We start from the raw sequence: 18729 nt of genomic DNA on the forward strand, positions 1-18729 counted from the left end.
GCACCTGCACTTAACGAGGGAATCACTCGGACACTCCATTAGGTACACCGCCATTTTCAAGTGTACCTAATAACAGGCCACTTTATTAGGGAAATATTATGGTCAAAGGTCACAAGTGTCAAGCTCTAGTCCTCAGGGCCGCGTTCCAACATGTTTGCCAAATGACCCTCGTTAAGCGCACCTGCGTGAAAAGTTTTTGGTCACTTTCACGTTCAAAAGGAGCTAAAACTTTTCACGCACCTGCACTTAACGAGGGAATCACTCGGACACTCCATTAGGTACACCGCCATTTTCAAGTGTACCTAATAACAGGCCACTTTATTAGGGAATATTATGGTCAAAGGTCACAAGTGTCAAGCTCTAGTCCTCGGGGCCGCGTTCCAACATGTTTTCCAAGATTCCCTCACGTCACTTGGACACTCCATTAGGTACACCGCCATTTTCAAGTGTACCTAATCACAGGGCACTTTATTAGGGAAATATCATGGTCAAAGCTGAACTGAAAGTGAAAAGTGCCACACCCGCCCTCACCCCCACCTCCTGATTGGCTGGTTGATCTGTGACGTCACACAGACACTCCAATAGGTACACCACCATTTTCAGGTGTACCTAATAACTTCATGTACTTTTTGTACGTGTCAAGAATGTGTATTTGACTTTATTTTGGGGGACACCATCACATATTACACAACGTAAAACACACACATATTGTCATATAAAGCAGTTAACCAAATGTCAGATTTGTTTTCATGCCCCAAAAAATAAAAACAAGGAATAAAACACCAGACAAGTTTTAACAGGTTTTAATGTTTATCAAAATAATAATAATAATAAAAGTACATTTCAAACCAGCAATCTAATGTGAAATTGCAGTAGATATATTGGATAATAATATTTAGGCGCATATATGCATACACGTTATTTTAAGTGTTAAATATTACCAAAAGAGAAGCATAATCTCCCCGTTTTTGCATAACGGGGCATCCCCTTCATGCAATAAAGTTAGCCGTTAGCTTGGAGAAAACGTGCATAAAACAAGTGCTGTTTCAGTGAGTGCACTGTTCTTTCTTTCCTTGGCAAATCGTAAATCTACATTCTGGCTTACATAGTTCACGCTAGGAGACGCAACACGTTCGCTGACTGATCCATTGATGCACGGGAAGGCAGTTCACCCATTAACTTGTTCGCGAACGGTAAAGTCAAGATTGGGTCCCTCGCTGATCCGTTCTCGCGATGAACTGGAAACAAACGGGAAATGCAATTCACTACTCGTTCGTCAACAGGAAGTGACGTCATTTTCTTCTTCGTTTTGCTTTACGGTGAGGTGGCACCAGCTTCAATGCGCATTACCGACACCTACTGGTTGAAGTCAGATGAACTGAAAAAAGAACAAATCACTTTAGGAAATAATTCGTTCACTGAAAGACATCCGTTCTTTTGAACGAATTGTTCACTCACGAGCCAACACGAACGTTTAGCACTTTGCGATTGAGTTCAGCGGGGGCCTCGCCCAGAAGGTCCCTGGAGGCGACGTCAGCGGCGGTACGACGGCGCGGTGGGCGGGAACGCGCTGTCAAAATTAGATAATAAAGCACCGTGGCGCTGGCGGATAAATGCGTGCGAGAGGGCATCCATCTTGCAGAAGCGTGGCTGCCGGGGAGGATGCTGCTAAATGACAGTGTGTGTGTGTGCGTGTGCGTGTGTGCGTGCGTATCAAAGAACCAATGAGAGGCCAACTTGCAGCTCAGCTCTCGCTCTAAAATCCCATAGAATTATGATTCGAGTGTTTATGCAGGGAGCAAGGAAGACAAGAATGGGTGGGGGGGGGGGCGTTGGAATTGTAGGGGGAGCAGAAATGGATGAAGAGAGGGAAAGAGGAAGACGAAGGAGAAGAGCCGTGGCAGAGATCGAGGGATGACGGCCGGAAATTAAATGTCGACGGGGCACTTAACCTTTCCCTTATAATGTGAGCTCTGCTGAACCAGCACTGCTGCCTGATGCTTCGTCGATACTCTTAATTAATGTGCGGCCTGACGTCGTTTTGACAGTATTTATACAAAATGGATGAGTGTGGAGGGGAGGGGGGGGGGGGGGGGGCGATTGATGAATATCTTGGAGGGGGGTGTCCAGTTGTACTTGATGAGTTGATGTTCACTAGACTAACTAACCAAACTCTAGCTTCTGATTTCACTCACTAGGCCACGCCCCCTCAAAGCACACCTTTTTTTATTCACTTCAATATGCTTGAATAAGTAGTCGTTTTTGTTGTTCATTAAAACATTACACTGGTAAGTAAAGGCACCATAGCATTCATTTGATCGTTTGAATCTTAAAGTTTTTTTTTTTTTTTTAAATAAAAGCTCACAAAATAAGATCTTGGTCGTCTTTGTCATATGACAAAAACATTTTGAATGCTGAAGGGTTTGGGCAAAACAAAAGCCTTTTTCAAATCTGCCTTTTCTTTCACTAAATTGCTGGTGGCCGCACGGTCCTCCATTTGCAACTTTTTGTTTTCGTGCTCGGTGCGGCCCGCGTCGTCAATAACGGAATAGTGATTCATCATTTAATTATGATTTGACAAATGCTCGCGCCTCCTCGCCGCTCGGCGTCCCTCCTCCCTTTCAATTCTCCGCTCTGCCAAACTGTCACGCGCTGCCCTCATGGGATTAATTCGAGCTGTCTGTCTTTGTGAGGCTGCCGGCGGTCTATGGGGTGGGGAGGGGGGGGGGGGGTGGCAAGACTGGAGTGTGGTTGGGGGGGGGCGACACTGTCAACGAACACACGGGCTGACACCGAGGACGTAACGCTCACCCGCCTGCCCCTGCCGCCCTTGTTATTGTTTTCACCTTAACCCCCTCGCTACCGGGGGACCCCATCGGGATATCATGTCGGTATGGGGTCGGGGTGTGTGTGGCTCGGGTGGGGGCAACCAATGATAAACCCCGATATAGAGCAGAACGCTAATACTAAAATGGCTTCGATTTCAATTAACTATTCATCCATTCATATTTTTACCCGTTCTCTACTATTCAATGAACCATTTTCCTATGCCTTTTTTGGAGTCTTTCTATACTTTCCTATAATGCCACAAGATGGCGCCAAAGTTGGGTATTTGTATCTACTCCACTAGTTTTTTTTAAGCTTTTTTTCTCATCATAAAAATATATTTTTTAATTAAAAACTCCCTCTATAGAACAAATGCAAAAAGATAAAGTATTATTAAAGAATAAAAATATTCTGCCTGTAAGTTATTTTATTCATTACAATTTTATTTTAACTAATTGGCTGATTAATTGCTTATCAGGATTTTGTTCTGTCAAATAGTGGGATTGGTATCAATCTCTGATGAGGAATTTACCCAGTCTAGCTTCACAAGCATCACTCAAAGAGAATTCCACTCATAGCGTGTGGAGACACAAAAAAACCCGTCAAAATCGACAAATCAATAGAGGCGCGCTCGCATCTGCAGGCGTTCAGATGCAGAATTTGGCGGCGGATGAAAAAAAAAAGCCAACAGATAAAACCGAGCCGCCTGGCGCCGCGCCGCGCTAATGGGCGGCCATTAAAACAAGGAGCGTTGGAGGTGAGCCGGAGCGCCCGTGCAGTCAAATCCGGCAGGCCTTCGCCCCAGCTGGAGAGATAAGGTTTAATACCAGCCACGCCGCCTGGCCTTATCTTCCCTGCTGATGGAGAGAAGAGGAAGGGAGAGGAAAGGGATGCAGGCGGGGGTGGTGGTGGGGGGGACAAAAACAAGTGTCTTGCAGGCACCGCGTGCGTGCGTTCTCTCGCCGTTGGCATAGAAACTAATCCACGTTCACATTTAGCACCTGACTCGTTTATTTCCACCCTGGTGCCATTCGGGGGGGGGGGGGGGGGGGGGGGGGGAGCGTGGGGGAGCTTTCTCCAACTCATAATGAGGCCCAGAGGAGGTAAGAGAGGGCCGCACGGTTGGGGGGCGAGCGGGCCGGAACCCTCAGCCTTGGACATGTCTGCATGTGGTGCCTCTGCATGGTGATTGGTTTGCTGCAAGTTGTTGGGCAACGCGGCACTTTGCAGGGTTACAGCAAGGTTGGGCTTTCAAGATTCAAGAGTTGTTTTTTTTTTTTTTTTTGACTCTTTTTTGACAATTGACTCTTGGGCCTTTTTGTCAGGAGCTGTCATTTTTCATGTCATTTTGGCTTACCTTTATTCTTGCTTCTGTCGCAGGGATTGAAATGAGACTTAGGGTTCCAAATTTGGGTCTACCAGTGGGAGGTCGCTGCCATGCAAGGCGCTGCCAGGTGCAATTTAGGGTTCAGTGTCTTGCTCATGGACACTTCGACATGGTCACCAGGGATGAGGATTGAACCCACAACCTGCAAGTTGGGAGACAAGCGCAGGGTTCTGATGTAAGGTTAGGGTTCCAAAATAGGGTTTTAATTAAAGAGGCAGGGTTTTAAGAGTTTTAATCTTGTGTTAGGGTTTCAAAGCACATGGAACTTGAATAAATGCACCCACAGCGGCTTTTCACCAGTGAGCTGTCTTTTCCAATCGTTATTGAACCAAAGCACTCCTTTTATTTAATATTCCAACAAGCACTAGCATTCAATCAGATTGCGCTAATGTCATTTCTAGATTGCTAACTGTAGTTACGTCTCTTTCAGAATTTTGGCTCGTCGTCATTTTCCCAGTGGGGAAATGGTGAACGTCGCCCTGCACTCTGCTGGCACGGCGTCTTTCGCTTGGACACGTTTTGACGTGCGGACGCGCTAAGCCGCAATATGGCGCGCAGACAGCTATTTTGGCAGCGGCAGAATACGGCGGCGGCGGCGTGAAGGCGAGGCGATTTCACGTCGTGTTTGCGCAAGCGGCGGTGCTGCAGCCTGACGGGCTTAGCAAGGTGTTTATTTTTTTTCCCCCCTTGACGTGGGCCGCGCTCTCACGTCACTCCTTTTATTTCCCCCGATGGCGCAACCCCCCCCCAAAACACCCCCACCGCACAATCTCAGTCTGCCGTGACATTAGTCAATGAGCTGGAAGGAGGAGGAGGCTGCAGGAGAGCCATCTCGCGTTATCCGCTTTCCACACCCCGTGCGTGCGCGTGCATGCGTGCGCGTGTGTGCTCACAATAGCCTCTCAAAGGCCTTGGGATGTGTTACCGTGCAAGGCTTTTCCCCGTGGCCGTCCTTCAACTCCCCGCTTGCGTGTCTTCGCAAGATCTCTTGTTCCCGTGCCGGCGATGTCACAGCCCCTTGTGCCTAATTAGGGACTCAGGACCCCCGCAGCACTATTCAATTAATGCCGCACATCTTTTCACCACACCCCATAATGCTCTTTGGAACCTCCCTGCAGGAGGAGCAGGTAGAGAGAATCTTGTTAGGACAACACGGACAATACATGACCTCTACAGAAATGTTCCTACATGAAATTTGATCCATTTAATCCAACCACCACTCAGTCAACAACAGTTAATGTATTCATTTTTTTGGTCTTTTTTTATTGATTGATTTTATTTATTGATATTTTTTATTATATTTTTTCACTTTGACCGTGAAATAATAGTAAATAATAAAAGTGTTTGCAATAACAACGCACACAGAAAAATGTTGCCAATTCTCAAGGGAAAAGGTTTGACCAAAAAAATAAAATAAATCAGTGCAGGAGCTCGAGCGTTGTCGGCGGTGCGTGTTTCCGGCCCATTGAGGAGGCGTGAAGCAAAACGGCGCGGAAAGACAAATGAGTGCGTAGCCGTGATGTCACTTTGGGGGTGCGGGAGGGATTGAGGATGGGGGTCCATGCAGGCACGGCACTGAGAGTGAGAAAGCGTCATCATCATTTCGCCTCGCAGCAAGGCACTTAACCTACAGCTGCCCTGATGGAGCAGCCTGTCGAGCTGACCAGCTAACTCGCATTTGCCGGACGATTTCGCCTTTTTTCCTCCTCAGTTTTTAGTCTGGCTGTTAACAATAAAATACTTCTTTCCCCCAACTCTCAACAACTAATCATCAATACAATTCGGCAACGGAGGTGGAATCGAACCCGCGCCCTCTGAACTGTGAGGCGGACGCCCGTGTGTGTGTTTTAATAAAAAAAATATATAATTCAAAATTATTGTAATTTATAAACATAACTAATAACACATGATGTAACAATTCCAACAATGTGGCATAATTTGTTCTTTGGCTCCTTCAGCTGTACCTAAGTTGGCCACAAGGGGGCAGTATAGTATGTGGGTCATTGTCATCTAATTGAACAAATAGCAGTAAAGACAAAGCCCTTTGAAGTTCTTTTGGACTATCAATCAATTTCAGCGCCGCCGATCGGATTGCGTTCGACTTTTGAGGCGATCCATTCTATTTCTCGGAGCTAAATACTGCGCGTGCTAAATCGCTAATCATCACCTTGTCTTGTCTTCATGCATGTGCAGCTGCAGGTGGCGCGGGGCGCGTTTATGAAGGTCCCTCTGCATACAAGCACCTGCTGCTGTTGCTGCTGTTGCTGCTGCTGGGATACCAGCTGTAAAAAAAAAAAAAAAATCTAAATATCATGCAATTGCAATATTGCAAATATCACGTCAAGCTTACACGCATACATAATAAAACGACGGCCTGGCGAGGACACCTCAGAGAATGAATGATTCTTATCTCCCTCCTGTCAAATGATTCAATTACACTCAGCCAGACAGGAAATGAGAGATTTTATGTGTGAAGTATTTTGCAGGCGTGGGTGGCGTGAAAGGGCTTCTTAATGAAGCACGCCAGCCCGCGAGCTTGTAATGAAGATATCTGACGGATGGGAGAATTGCTGTGACCTGACCTGACCCCACACACACCCACACACGCACACACACACAACGTCATGCTGCAAAAAGTGAAACTAAAGTGGTGCCCTCCAAAAGGCACCACAAAGCTCCTCAATTCACTGACATAGTTCAATGGCAGCAAAATGTCACAAAGTGGCATCCAAGCACTACTTTTGTCTAAGTTAAGCAGCTCAGGTCACTTTGACAAAGTTCCTTGGTTGCAAAACAGCATCAAAGCACTACATTTGTCTAATTAATGCTCTTCAATTCACTTCAACCTAGATTCTTTGTTACAAGATTACAAAAAACAGCAGCAAAAGATTTTTCTAGATGAAGGGCCGCAGCTCACTTCGATATAGTTCCTTGGCAAAGCACTTCTTTTGTATAAATGATGGATGGATGGATGGATGGATGGATGGATGGATGGATGGATGGATGGATGGATGGATGGATGGATGGATGGATGGATGGATGGATGGATGGATGGATGGATGGATGGATGGATGGATGGATGGACGGACGATGATCTAGGCTCTGGAAAGTAATCAGTGATGGTTTGCAGATCAGAGGAAGTTCTGCTTTTAAATCTTTTCCTGTGTGGAGTTTGCATGTTTACAATGAAGAGAGGTTAAACTGGGCTGGTGAAGAGTAACTTGTTTTTAAAACAAAACAAAAAAACATGAACAATAACAACAAGTTCAGTAGTTTTCTTCACAGGAAGTGTTGGTGTCCACATCACGGCCATCATGCTCACGCACCTGTAAATACAAACTCTTGCTATGTCTCCTCCTCTCATCACAAGCGTCTCTCCTCCCTCGGCTTCACGGCCCTCCCGATGAAATGTTGTGGGCCGCCTGTGACAGTAATTGAGGGAAGCTGGCCGGAACAAGATGGAGGGAGGGGTGGAAGGAGGTAAAAGAGGAAGGATAGAAGGCGGCAGATGAGAGGAGCGACGGAGGGCGGGGGGGACCATTCATCTGAGACCCATGGATGTGGAATGGCATATTACAGCTCTAATGTGTAATTAGATAGATAGGGAATAAGGTTAGTGTGTGCTGAGGAGGAGGAGGAGGAGGGGGGGTGGCATGGGGGAGTTGCTGACATGGCTACGGGCGCAGTGCCATCTAGTGGCGAGGGGTCATACATCTTCTGAGGCGCGTGATGAGAGGGGATCAAATGAGGCGCTAAAAATGATTTATGAAATATTGCCACGCATCCCTGAGACAAATGGCTTGGAATCAAGTGACATTTATACCAAGTATCAATTTTATACCATATGCTTTATACCAACATGGAACGTTGAAATAAAATATATCATACTCACCAGAGATGTTGATTACGCAATGCAGATGGCTACAATGGTGCTTGCTTTGCTATAGTCCAAGTTGGCTGCAACAAGTTTTGCTTCAACCAGCCAATCAGAGGATGGAAAAGTGATGATGTCATCAAGGCTCAGCGCTCTCACCTAGTGAGGATGAATAACAGTGATTTAAGTTCCACAGGCCAACGATAAGAAGCGATTTTGCAGGGTGGCAGCTGTTGCGCAACTTGTAAACAAGCAAATTATCATCCTGCTTTACGAGGGCAACGCGGTTTTGCAGTATCGTCGGTCAGGTCACGTTCAAGCATGCAAAAGGATTTAAAAAGTCTACACACCCTTGTGCAAGTTTTTGTAATTTACAAAAAAAGGCCAATGTAAATTATATCAACTTTTATACTATTAATGTAACCTTCAACCTGTACAATTCAATTGGGTTGAAAAAGTTTTTCAAGAAGTAAAATGTGGTTGCACAAGTGTGCACACCCTCTTGTAAATGGGGAAGAGGCTGTTAAGAATTTGCATTCAAACCGGCTCATGGAACTCATCTTGGATGGATCTTCAGTACCCGTTTCTGGTCCGAGAGGACTTCTGTTTACTGCCCGCTGTCAGTGAGCTTCTGCCCTGCCTATGTCTCTCTTCTCCACTATCTCACTTTAAAAAAATTGGAATTTATAGAATTTTGCAGCGGTTTGTCATAGTTCAAAGTGGCTCGAGAAACCCCCACAAATCAAAATGCTCAGCACAGTCACATATTTTAACCGTGTGTGCGCATGCGTGTGAGTGTACCGCTATGGTTCCATTACATGGGCCAGTGACTTCATCACTCTTCCAGTTTCCCCTGATGTCTCATATAGCCTGAAGGGATGGTGTTGATGTGAGGGAAGGGGGGTTATGAGTCTTATGACTGATCACTCCATCCCCCCCCCCCCCCCCCATCTGACTTCCACGTGCTACCTTTGCAAGTGTTGTTATCTTTCTAATTAGAGCAGTGATGCTACATTCCAGTCGGTTAAAGTGGAAGCTAGAAACATGCACGCTGGTGAGCTGCAGGACTGGGCAAATGGACTTGAGACGGTCAAACAGTGCCCTCTAGAGGTGAAACCGTTTAACGTGCTCAATGATCCAGCTAAGGTAATCATTTTAAAGTTACATAAAGTCTTAGCGGATTTATTAGTATCTAGTTGTTATATTGTTTCTTGGAACGTTATCCAGACAACATAAAATGATGGAGCTTTTTTTTTATCTTTACCCACAATATAAAACTTTTGTTCTAAACACTTTTTTAATACAGTAGATATAAAAAGTCCCTGTTCAAACAGTAGTTATTTATGATACAAACTGTATTAATTTGAAAGATTTTTCCACAAATTAACATAATTTAAGGGGTGGTGGAAAACCTCTAGCAATAAAAGACAGAATTTCATGACCTGTTGTCGTTCCTAAACTTGGGGTCCATGCTGTTTGTCTGCGATTGTACCCATTCATTCATTTTCTATTTCGCTTGTCACTATAGGGGTGGCGGGCATGCTAGAGCAGTAGGCGGGGACACTCTGTACCTTTTGCCAGCCAATCGCAGGCCACGCAGAGACAAACAACTACTCGCACTCACAGCTACAATTTGGAGTGCTCAGTCGGCCGATCAAGCACGTTTTTAGAACTTGGGAGGAAACCGAAGTGGCCAGAGAAAACCCATGCAGGTACGGGGAGAACAAGCAAACTCCACACAGGGAGGGCCGGAGGTGGAATCGAACCTGCACCCTCCAAACTGTGAGGCGAACATTCTAACCAGTTTGCTCAACAATCCACGGCTGTCACATCTGTCAAGTCAAGCATTTTGCCCTCATGACTTTTTTCATTTACGTTGTTATCCCTTTACAAAGCCACCTGTTTAAACTGCGTGGCCGCATGTCGAGACGCCGCCGATGATGTCATCGCCAGTTAATCATTAACCATGCACACTGGAGATACGTAAAGACGTCTTTTATGGGAGTTTCAGTCTGCAGAAAAAAAACAACACAAGCTACATTGGATGTTTTGATCCGGTTCACTTAGCGGCTGGAATTTGATTGATGCTAACATGCGCTAAGTAAGCCAATGCAAACACTCGTGGGTTCAGTTTTGCGTCTTTGGTTCAAGTGTGTGGTGACGTGACAGACGTGGTCACCGCTGGCTATGTGGGCGCTGGCCACTCTGACATTTATTACGCGGAAGAGAAGGCCATCCTTCCTCACGCCTACGGTTTTGCGCTCTGCCTGCATCCGGATACAAGCAATCTGTGGTCTTGTGTCCTTCCGACACACTCACACACACACACGCGCACACACACACACACATTACGAGCGTACTCATAAGATGCCTCTTTACAATTCTCCATCAAACTATTTGCTAACTCAAACTGAATATTAGAAAAAAACTGAATATTAGGGAAAAAAAAAGCATGTGACCACAAACACACACACAAACACGCCTAACAGACAAACACTCCTGGAGGGGACTTCCAGAACAGTGCACCTCCACCCACGCTCAACATCCGTGGCTGTAGGCTGAAGCCTCAAGACAAGTTTGCATTCCACACATGTCTGCTCACAGGACCTCAGATATATAAACGGTATTGACACAACTTACACATATGAGCCACAGACTTACCAAATACAGTAGACACACACACACTACTTTGCGGGTTCCAGGTTTACCATTCTGTTTTTTTTTTTTGAATAAACTTTTTTTTTCTGCTTCTAATTTATTTTGCACTCTCTTCCTCTAGTTAGCAACACTACAATTAAAATAGCAAAATTCACCTGATTTAAGGGGGCGTTCCTACATGTACGTTTTTGTCATGCAGGACGATGGATGTCACAGACAGAGGCTTGCCCATAAGGCTAATTTTGGCAGTTCAATTTACTAGGGGATTATTTGATCAGTATGTCGGTGTGCCTTTAGATAGCGAGATGATGCCATTTAGCTGTTTAGTCTGTGTGAGTGTCTTGGTGTGAAATGTGGCCAACAGCAGCTCCTTGACAGCATCCCTATTTTGTTTCTTTTTGTTTAACTGGTTGTCTCGTTCAATAGACAGCCAGAATTGCAAATCGGCAACTGTGCCCACGGTGCAAATTGCCTTCACTTGGCTTGGCTATAGGCTATTGTCTTCAACACAGATGACATTGTCTTCACATAACATGGGCGCACATAACAATTCCAACTATTTCATTGTCTGGTGAGGAGGTGCTTTCAATCCACTAGTTTTGTACAGTTCAGTTTTGTATTATAATCTCCTTAGCAATATCAAATCCTCAGAGCCATAAAATGTTATTGTTGTCACGTGTTGCATTATGGCTGTTGCCGAAATCTGCATTAAATCCCGGCTCGTCAATACTGGCCTCTGACGCATAATGCCAATCAGGGCAAAGTGCTGACCTATTAAATCACAGACGTATGCACATTCCTGCTGGATTAGCTTGCAAATGGCGTTAATTCGCTCGTTTAGTTTACAATTTATTTTATCTGATAAGGGAAGGCCACGTGATGACTTTGTTATAGTCACCTTTTCATTCCTCCTCGTGTTACTCTTTGTGCTGTTACTGTATTTATATTGATATATTATATTATATTACAGTCCATCTATTCAGCGAATATTACTGCTTTGTGTCGATCAAGTTGAGGGACTCACATGACACGACTAAAACCGCTTAACACGTGGTTACATCAATTGTGATTGTACGACCGTTTTTATTGTTTACAATGGGAAACGGGTCTGACTTGGGTTGACACGCGGTTGTCAATACGGAAGCAAAACAAAGGGAATGCGCATGCGCAAAACAGCGGCCAATAGGGCTATGACATCATCCATTCAAGCAGCGAAACAAGCCTGGACACATTACTGTATTTATGTCGACTTGACTCCTTCACTTTACGCACGGGCACGGAAAGGACAATGAGAAAATAAATAAGAGCAACACGCGTGGATTGTCAAGATATTTTGTCCACTATCGTTGAGTACCTGTCAACCTGGGGAGACGGCAAAGACGACGACGATGGGGATTCTGGAGGATGAGCTGACATCCGCGGCTGCCACGGGGAACACGGCCGAGGTGAAAAGACTCCTCCGGGCAGGGGCCGACGTCAACGGGGCCAACCGGCTGGGTTACACCGCGCTGCAGGTAAGGAAAGACGCAGGCAGCCACCACATCTTTTTCTACAAACTCACATCAATGAAATAAAATAAAAAAAATACCCAACTGAGTTGTATGTATCATCTGTAAATGCTCTATAAATAAATGTTGATTGCGTTATATATATTTTTTTATTTACGTGATTAAGGAAAATGTATTTAAGCGTTTCGGTTTTTTTTTTTAACATTTGACTTTATTCAAATGAATGAGGGTATTCCTAAATGACTCGATGAAAATTAAATATCATATAGAGCCGAATGAAAAAGTCCAGGAACTAAGGTTTATAAAGCACACATTTTTTTCTGTTTCTACCTGCAAAGGTGATGATGATGGGGAGCACGACCGTGGCCCACCTGCTGCTGGAAGGTGGTGGCGACCCAAACGTGGCCGACTCAAGCACCGGGAGCACGCCGCTGCACGACGCGGCCCGGACTGGCTTCAGCGACACCGCGCGGCTTTTGGTCCGCTTCGCTGCCTCTCCGCAGGCCAGGGATCACTCCAACTGTCGGCCCGTAGATGTGGCTCGGAGATACGGCCACGAGGACGTCGTGGCCTTTCTGAAATCTCTGTGAAGGACTTTTTTTAATTATCATTATTATTTTTAAGGAATTGAGTGTTGTGATATTAAATTTATTTATTAAAGGTAAGATGTTAATGACACTTTTTGGGAGCAAAATCTGTATTATGGTTAGGGACAAAGGCTGGTACTATCAGTTTGACTTTTAAAAAAAAAAAACGTTATTTATTAACTTTATAAATAATCAAATGGACTTATCTCACGAATGTAGTCTATAACTGACGCTTATGCGGATGATGCACTTAAAAATACTGTCTCTACAGAGCTTTATATTTGAATAGAAAAAGATCAACTATTAATTTTCTCCCATGTTGCTTTTTTTCCGTTTTTCTTTCCATTTAAAACGAGATGAGTTTTTCATTAAAGTCAGGTTTAGAAAAATGGTGTCCACACTTAATGCAAGGAAAAAACGTTTTGCACAATTTATAACACCTTCTGACCACCTTTAGGTTATCATTTACATTTTCATATTTATTGGCCATTTAAGGACTGCCTGTATGTGTACAGTATACCAAATCAGCACATAAAAAATAAAAACGAATTTCAAACCTGAATTTTTTTTTCTCTCTTGTCTTTTTTGAAAGAAATGTCTGTCATGTCATTGATGATAAAGTGCAAGGGTGCCATCCAGCCATTTTCTGTACTGCCAATTTTGGTAATTATTTTCTAAATGTCTCAAGTAAAATTTCTATTGCTTCAAATTTAGACATGTTGCTCAATAAATTAATAACACAGCTTTGGCATGCAGTATTGTATTTGGATATCAGCACCTAATGATAATAATAATGACAACTGATTCATAAAGTATCTTTTAAAGGCCTATAGGACATACAACCGTAATTAATGGGGCTACTTGAAAGTACTGTAGACTGTGTGCATTGATCCAATGTGCTTTGGTGAACAGATTTTTTTTTTTTTTAATGCATCGACGCAGATTTAGTAAGGGTTGAATTTCAGAAGAGAAGCTCTGTCTATTAAAAACAAACCCATATAAAAATGTAGACAGCATACACATGTGAAACATCCAAAAATAAAATAATATCTAGTGAAAATGTCCAATTAACGTCAAACTGGGAGCAGTCCTAACTTGCGGCGATACAAAACCACAAACTAGTTTGATTCACGTAAAATGACAAGCTTGACTTTTCCTTTCCTTTTTTTGGGGTTCAATGTTTGGGCAACATCACTGAAGACTGGGCCATGGCCTGCAGCAGAGCATGAAAATCATTATCACCATAACACGAAGGCAGAAGAATACACACGAAGGCAGAAGAATACATAAAACATTTAAAAAAAAATAATTAAAAATGCGACTAAAACTCAAGCTCATGCTTTGCAGTAAGTCTACAAGGACCAGCTACACGTGTGGAACTTCATTGCAAAATATATTGAGAGCTAGGGCTGGCCAATTACATTTATACGAATATAAATCGCAATTTCGATAAGCACAGTTCAAAAAGTTTTTTTTTTTAATTATTATTTGTCACGCAAGCGCCTTACCTTCAACAAGGTTCTGCTCTGGCTCCAGTCCACCTGGCTGATCTGAGGTATGACGGTCAGCAGGAGGCTGCTGGCTTTGTTGGCGTTCTCTTTCATGGTCTTCATCACGTTGTCCACACAGACCTGCAACGCAAAAGTCATGTGACTTATAATTGTAGCATTCACAGTATTACACAATCTCCTTTTACAAATCACAAGTCCCGGGGTGTCTGAATAAAAGATATGTCAGTTCTGGTTCCGCTGCTTCATTATCATTATGTTCAACTTTCTGCGGCGCGAGAGCGCAAATAGAGTTCGAGAGTGATTCGTTTTATGAGACCGATGATGACAATTGGTGCGGAGGCGTGCAGTGCAGCAGCAGCTTCTGAGTGAGCCGCGGGGTCAGCGATAACATTGATCCGACCCCGTTCCGCTTCCGAAGTTCCTGCCGCCGACCTCTTTCCTGTTCTGTTACTTTCCTGCCACATCCTTCCGCCCGCCCCAGCTTTACAACTACTTCCTGACCCCCCCCCCGGTGGGCTGCTCAGCTGCCAGCCTCCGGAGTGAGCCTTGCCAGAGGTTGTTTGACTCACAATGACTCATCGGCTTCACTGTCCTCATCCTGGCAAACAGAATGCAGCCAAGCCAATGAGTGTGCGGCTCAATAGCGGTGAAGGGTGAATCGAGGTAAGAGTCATGGATGGAAATTGTTCCCTCGGTATTCACGGAGGAGCCCAACCATGAAGGTTTGCAAGTAGTTCACACATCAGCCAGACAGTTGAGAATTGCCCCACAAGACGGTGGCAAGTTTGAAACCCATCAGCTCACGTTAACTTGGGTCCTCAGCACGAGGATGGAACAAGAAGATGGCAAAGCATTATTTCCCACAAAAGTGAATGAAGCTCACCAAATTTACTTCAACTTTGTATGTTTCGTGACTGGCATAACAAGAGACATTTCAAAAACGACTTTTTTTTTTTCATCATAATATATCATAATCTAAAATATTCTTGTAGTATTATTGCAATGTTTATTCATATTTTTTTTTGCATTGCAATGTTATTTTACTGATCTTGTTTCACTATTCCATTTTCCGATAAAAGAAAATACGAAATGTGTTCTGGAAGACTAACTTTCCTTGTAACATTATGATTAAAAAAAAAAAAAACTACTTAACAGGGAAACGTTTGACAAACAAAAGAAAAACAAACAAGGGAGAGATCAAAGTACGTGACAGTTGTGCACTTTGAATAATTTCCTAAAGGGAACTAACTGCTTTCAACTAATCTGACTGGCACAATACAACTTTGTACACAAAGTAGCTCTATGACGCCTGGAGCAGCAACATCAACCATGAGAAAATAAGCCAGAAAATCTGAGTTACCGCCTCCTCGTGCTCCTTCCAGCAGTCGTAGTCGGTCGCCATGGCGATGCTGGCGTAGCACAAACCCGCCTCCTTGGCAAGGACCACCTCGGGCACCGTGGTCATGTTGATGACGTCGGCGCCCCACTGGCGAAACATCAGGCTCTCGGCCCGCGACGAGAAGCGGGGCCCCTCGATGCTGAGCATGGTGCCCCTCACGTGGCACTTGATGCCAAGACTTCGTGCCACCTCCACGAGCAACTGTGAGTAAGCAGTAAGGGCTGAACAATTTGGAAAAGTGATCTGAGTATTTTTCACTCGTGACTTTTGGGTGCTCACCCACCTCTCTGGTCTTGTTGCAGAAAGGCTCAGCCATGGGAATGTGACACACGCCTGGAGGACTGGTTGGCTGACCGTCGTAAAGCGTCTGCGCTCTCTTGGTGGTCCTAAAAGTACATATATATATTTCATTGGTTCACCTTAATTGTTACAGTAACCCCTCGCTACATCGCGGTTCATTTATCACAGCTTCAGTAGATTGCGGATTTAAAAAATAAAACAAAAAATTCTGAATAAGAATTCTAAATTGAGGACTTGAAGTTGTTACAATAATGAGTACTAAAAACATATTTACAGTATTGTACCTTTTTATATATATATATATATTTTTAATAATAATAAAAGAGTTTCAAAAACATATTTACAGCTTCACTGAGCCTGTTTTTTGAATGAGGAACATGTGGATGCGATAAAGTCTCTAGGCTTGAAAGATTTTTTTAAAATCATAACATAAGTAAAGCAGCATGTCATGCGTCATTGTAAAAAAAGGAATTTTAACTGACAAAAAAATCTCAAAAAAGGATGAAGACACATTTGAAATCTACGTTTCTGGATTACACGTACACACGGAGAAATCTTAAGGAATTAAAATACATTTTGCATAAGACTAATAAATCTTATTCAGTGTCATGTCTGAAGTAAACTGTAATCACTGTTTGTGATTAAGAGCTATGTAAATAAACTTGGCCAAAACAAGAAGTTCAATGCACTGGCTCGTCTGTAAAAAAAAGAAAAAACAGGATGTAATGACTGAACTTTTCACAAGTCATATGAGAAACGTGAGATGAGAAGGGAGAAAAGTTCTCAACGTTTAGAGAAATTCCTCCTTAGCAAAGTTCCTGGCATTTGTCATCTCGCTTGAGGTGGGAAGTTACATTGTTTAAATTTTTTTATTCATCTTCATTGTTCACACTGAAAAAGTATCAGGCAAGTGTGACACCAGTTCCGGCAATGTAACTCAAGTGGATTGTAAACAAATAACTGAAAAAAAATTCTAACAAGATGAGGGTTGTTTTTTTTTTTTGTTTTTGTTTTTTAAATTATATGAAAACATGAATCATGTAACTGAGATGTGGGGGAACAGGTTTGAATTATTACGGATTTACTGTCGCCCCCTGTTGGTTGCTCTAATTAAATAAATAAAACAATCAGAAATTGCCCAGATATGCCGCAAGTCGCATCACGACCAATCTCAGTTTACGAACGAACACAACTAACCTGCTTCATTTAAACATGCTCACCCGTAACTTACCGGTCGATGAATTGATCTATGATGACGATGTCGCCAGGTTGGATCTCCTCTCGGAGGGATCCGCACGCCGTGGTGACCAGCAGATGTGTGCAGCCCTCTTCCCTCAGCGCCCAGATGTTGGCCTGGTAGTTGACGTTAGATGGCATGATGGTGTGTTGCCTTCCATGTCTGAAAAGACCATCAACATTTAGTATGGAACCAAATCAGCCTTTTTGGGGGGGGTGGGAGGTTGTTTAGTTTCAAGAGAAATGACAATTCTAGGGACATTTTTTAAAAAAAAATTAACTAACATAATTGCTGTTACTTCTACATATACTTTATGAATAAAGCCAATCATTTTTAGCAGTACGAGATGAAAAATCCTGAGTTAAAAATGACTAGTGATATAAATGAGACGATGACTGGCAGTTCAAATCCAAGTCACTAGATGGCGCTATTATACATTTTTAAAGAAATTAGGTAGACGGATGGATTCTATATTCATCCTTCGAGGACAATGAGATATATTGATGATATTATACAATTATTTTAAACAAAATGTTCTTACCTTGCTAGGAGGACACATTCAACATTTTTTATTTTTCCTAGTATCAAGGCATCGGATGGCTGTCAACGAAACAACAGTGATGGAGTAAACGAGAAGAAAAATATGAAAGTTGATGGCTAAATATAATGTCGAGCACACAACGAACCTTTCCATACGGCGTGTCAACATAACGTTCGGTTCTTCCCTCCAGTATATCAGGATCGTCAAGGCCCGAACCGCCAATTATTCCAATCTACAAATTAAAAAAAATGTGAACAGCAGATTCACTTGTCAGACATTACACTCAATTCTGTTGCTTGGGATACTTTTACTTTGGAAAACTAACGTGGCAATAATGTTAAAGAGAGGCGTCCATGTTTGAATGCTAACAACGACAGGTAATATTGTTTTTACGATTAGAATAAGAAGCACAATTTCGCGAAAAAGACACCAAACCATGTGAGCTTGTCCCAGCCACCAGTCTGATGACAATTTGTGTTTGGCTATGCTGCCTACTGCTCTGTTAGCATGTTTGAGCACGCGGCGTCTACTCAAACATAGAGAAATGAAATGACTTTTTCTTTTTACCTTTACAGGTACCAAAGAAGACATCGCGTGATGGTTCAATAATAATGATAATGAAAGCGAATTACGAAGCCAGCAAGTTGAAGCTTCCGCAGTACTTCACGTGGATGGCAAGCGACATTTCTCTTCCTGGTTTAAACACGCCTTTCAAAGTAAAAGCTCAAAAATTGTTAGTTTGAACTACAATCCCATTTCCACCAAGCACAATCTTTACTGGCCCGTCACCGTACAGTTTTTTTCCTCCTTTTTTTTTCTCACACGCGCTTACAGTCATATGCGGGAACCGAACTCGTGGTGCGTATCCGAACTGTCCTTCCAGTCGCGTAGCGTGACGTCA

At 43.4% G+C, this 18729-nt stretch overlaps 2 protein-coding genes and 2 long non-coding RNA genes across 5 annotated transcripts; 2 read left to right on the top strand and 2 right to left on the bottom strand.

The window, feature by feature from the left end:
- Positions 1-560: 560 nt before the first annotated feature.
- Positions 561-12565, bottom strand: LOC148399675 (uncharacterized). The gene is made up of 6 exons (XR_015857966.1): positions 12100-12565; positions 8106-8246; positions 6381-6495; positions 5139-5325; positions 4184-4355; positions 561-1570 (listed from the first exon to the last, which is right to left on the bottom strand). It is a non-coding gene; the product is annotated as an uncharacterized LOC148399675 (long non-coding RNA).
- cdkn2a/b (cyclin-dependent kinase inhibitor 2A/B (p15, inhibits CDK4)) lies at positions 11923-13402 on the top strand. The gene is made up of 2 exons (XM_088373373.1): positions 11923-12259; positions 12592-13402. The coding sequence occupies exons 1-2, from the start codon at positions 12134-12136 to the stop codon at positions 12841-12843; spliced, it is 378 nt and encodes a 125-aa protein (XP_088229499.1). The 5' UTR covers positions 11923-12133; the 3' UTR covers positions 12844-13402.
- On the bottom strand, positions 13299-18721 carry mtap (methylthioadenosine phosphorylase). 2 transcript variants are annotated; one of them, XM_088373372.1, is made up of 8 exons: positions 18661-18721; positions 17974-18060; positions 17829-17887; positions 17282-17449; positions 16034-16136; positions 15712-15951; positions 14349-14471; positions 13299-14053 (listed from the first exon to the last, which is right to left on the bottom strand). In XM_088373372.1, exons 1-8 carry the CDS (start codon positions 18664-18666, stop codon positions 14015-14017), a joined length of 825 nt encoding a protein of 274 aa, XP_088229498.1. In that variant the 5' UTR covers positions 18667-18721; the 3' UTR covers positions 13299-14014. The 2 variants fall into 2 exon arrangements, with proteins under 2 accessions (XP_088229498.1, XP_088229497.1); XM_088373371.1 differs by lacking the exon at positions 18661-18721 and adding an exon at positions 18396-18626.
- LOC148399678 (uncharacterized) lies at positions 15568-16734 on the top strand. The gene is made up of 2 exons (XR_015857967.1): positions 15568-15953; positions 16053-16734. It is a non-coding gene; the product is annotated as an uncharacterized LOC148399678 (long non-coding RNA).
- Positions 18722-18729: the final 8 nt, after the last annotated feature.

The sequence above is a fragment of the Syngnathus floridae genome, chromosome 4 (assembly GCF_059516105.1).
Source record: "Syngnathus floridae isolate MCC-2025c chromosome 4, RoL_Sflo_1.0, whole genome shotgun sequence".
Classification (NCBI taxonomy): Eukaryota; Metazoa; Chordata; class Actinopteri; order Syngnathiformes; family Syngnathidae; genus Syngnathus; species Syngnathus floridae.

What these genes read in the sequence shown, in the direction of transcription:
- cdkn2a/b (XM_088373373.1), top strand. Translation starts at nt 12,134, where the DNA reads ATGGGGATTCTGGAGGATGAGCTGACATCCGCGGCTGCCACGGGGAAC. An exon ending in TGGGTTACACCGCGCTGCAG is followed by an intron (nt 12,260 to 12,591) that starts GTAAGGAAAGAC and finishes CTACCTGCAAAG; the next exon opens with GTGATGATGATGGGGAGCAC.
- mtap (XM_088373371.1), bottom strand. Translation starts at nt 18,419, where the DNA reads ATGTCTTCTTTGGTACCTGTAAAG. An exon ending in TTGACACGCCGTATGGAAAG is followed by an intron (nt 17,888 to 17,973) that starts GTTCGTTGTGTG and finishes TTTCGTTGACAG; the next exon opens with CCATCCGATGCCTTGATACT. An exon ending in TCTGCAACAAGACCAGAGAG is followed by an intron (nt 15,952 to 16,033) that starts GTGGGTGAGCAC and finishes GCTTACTCACAG; the next exon opens with TTGCTCGTGGAGGTGGCACG.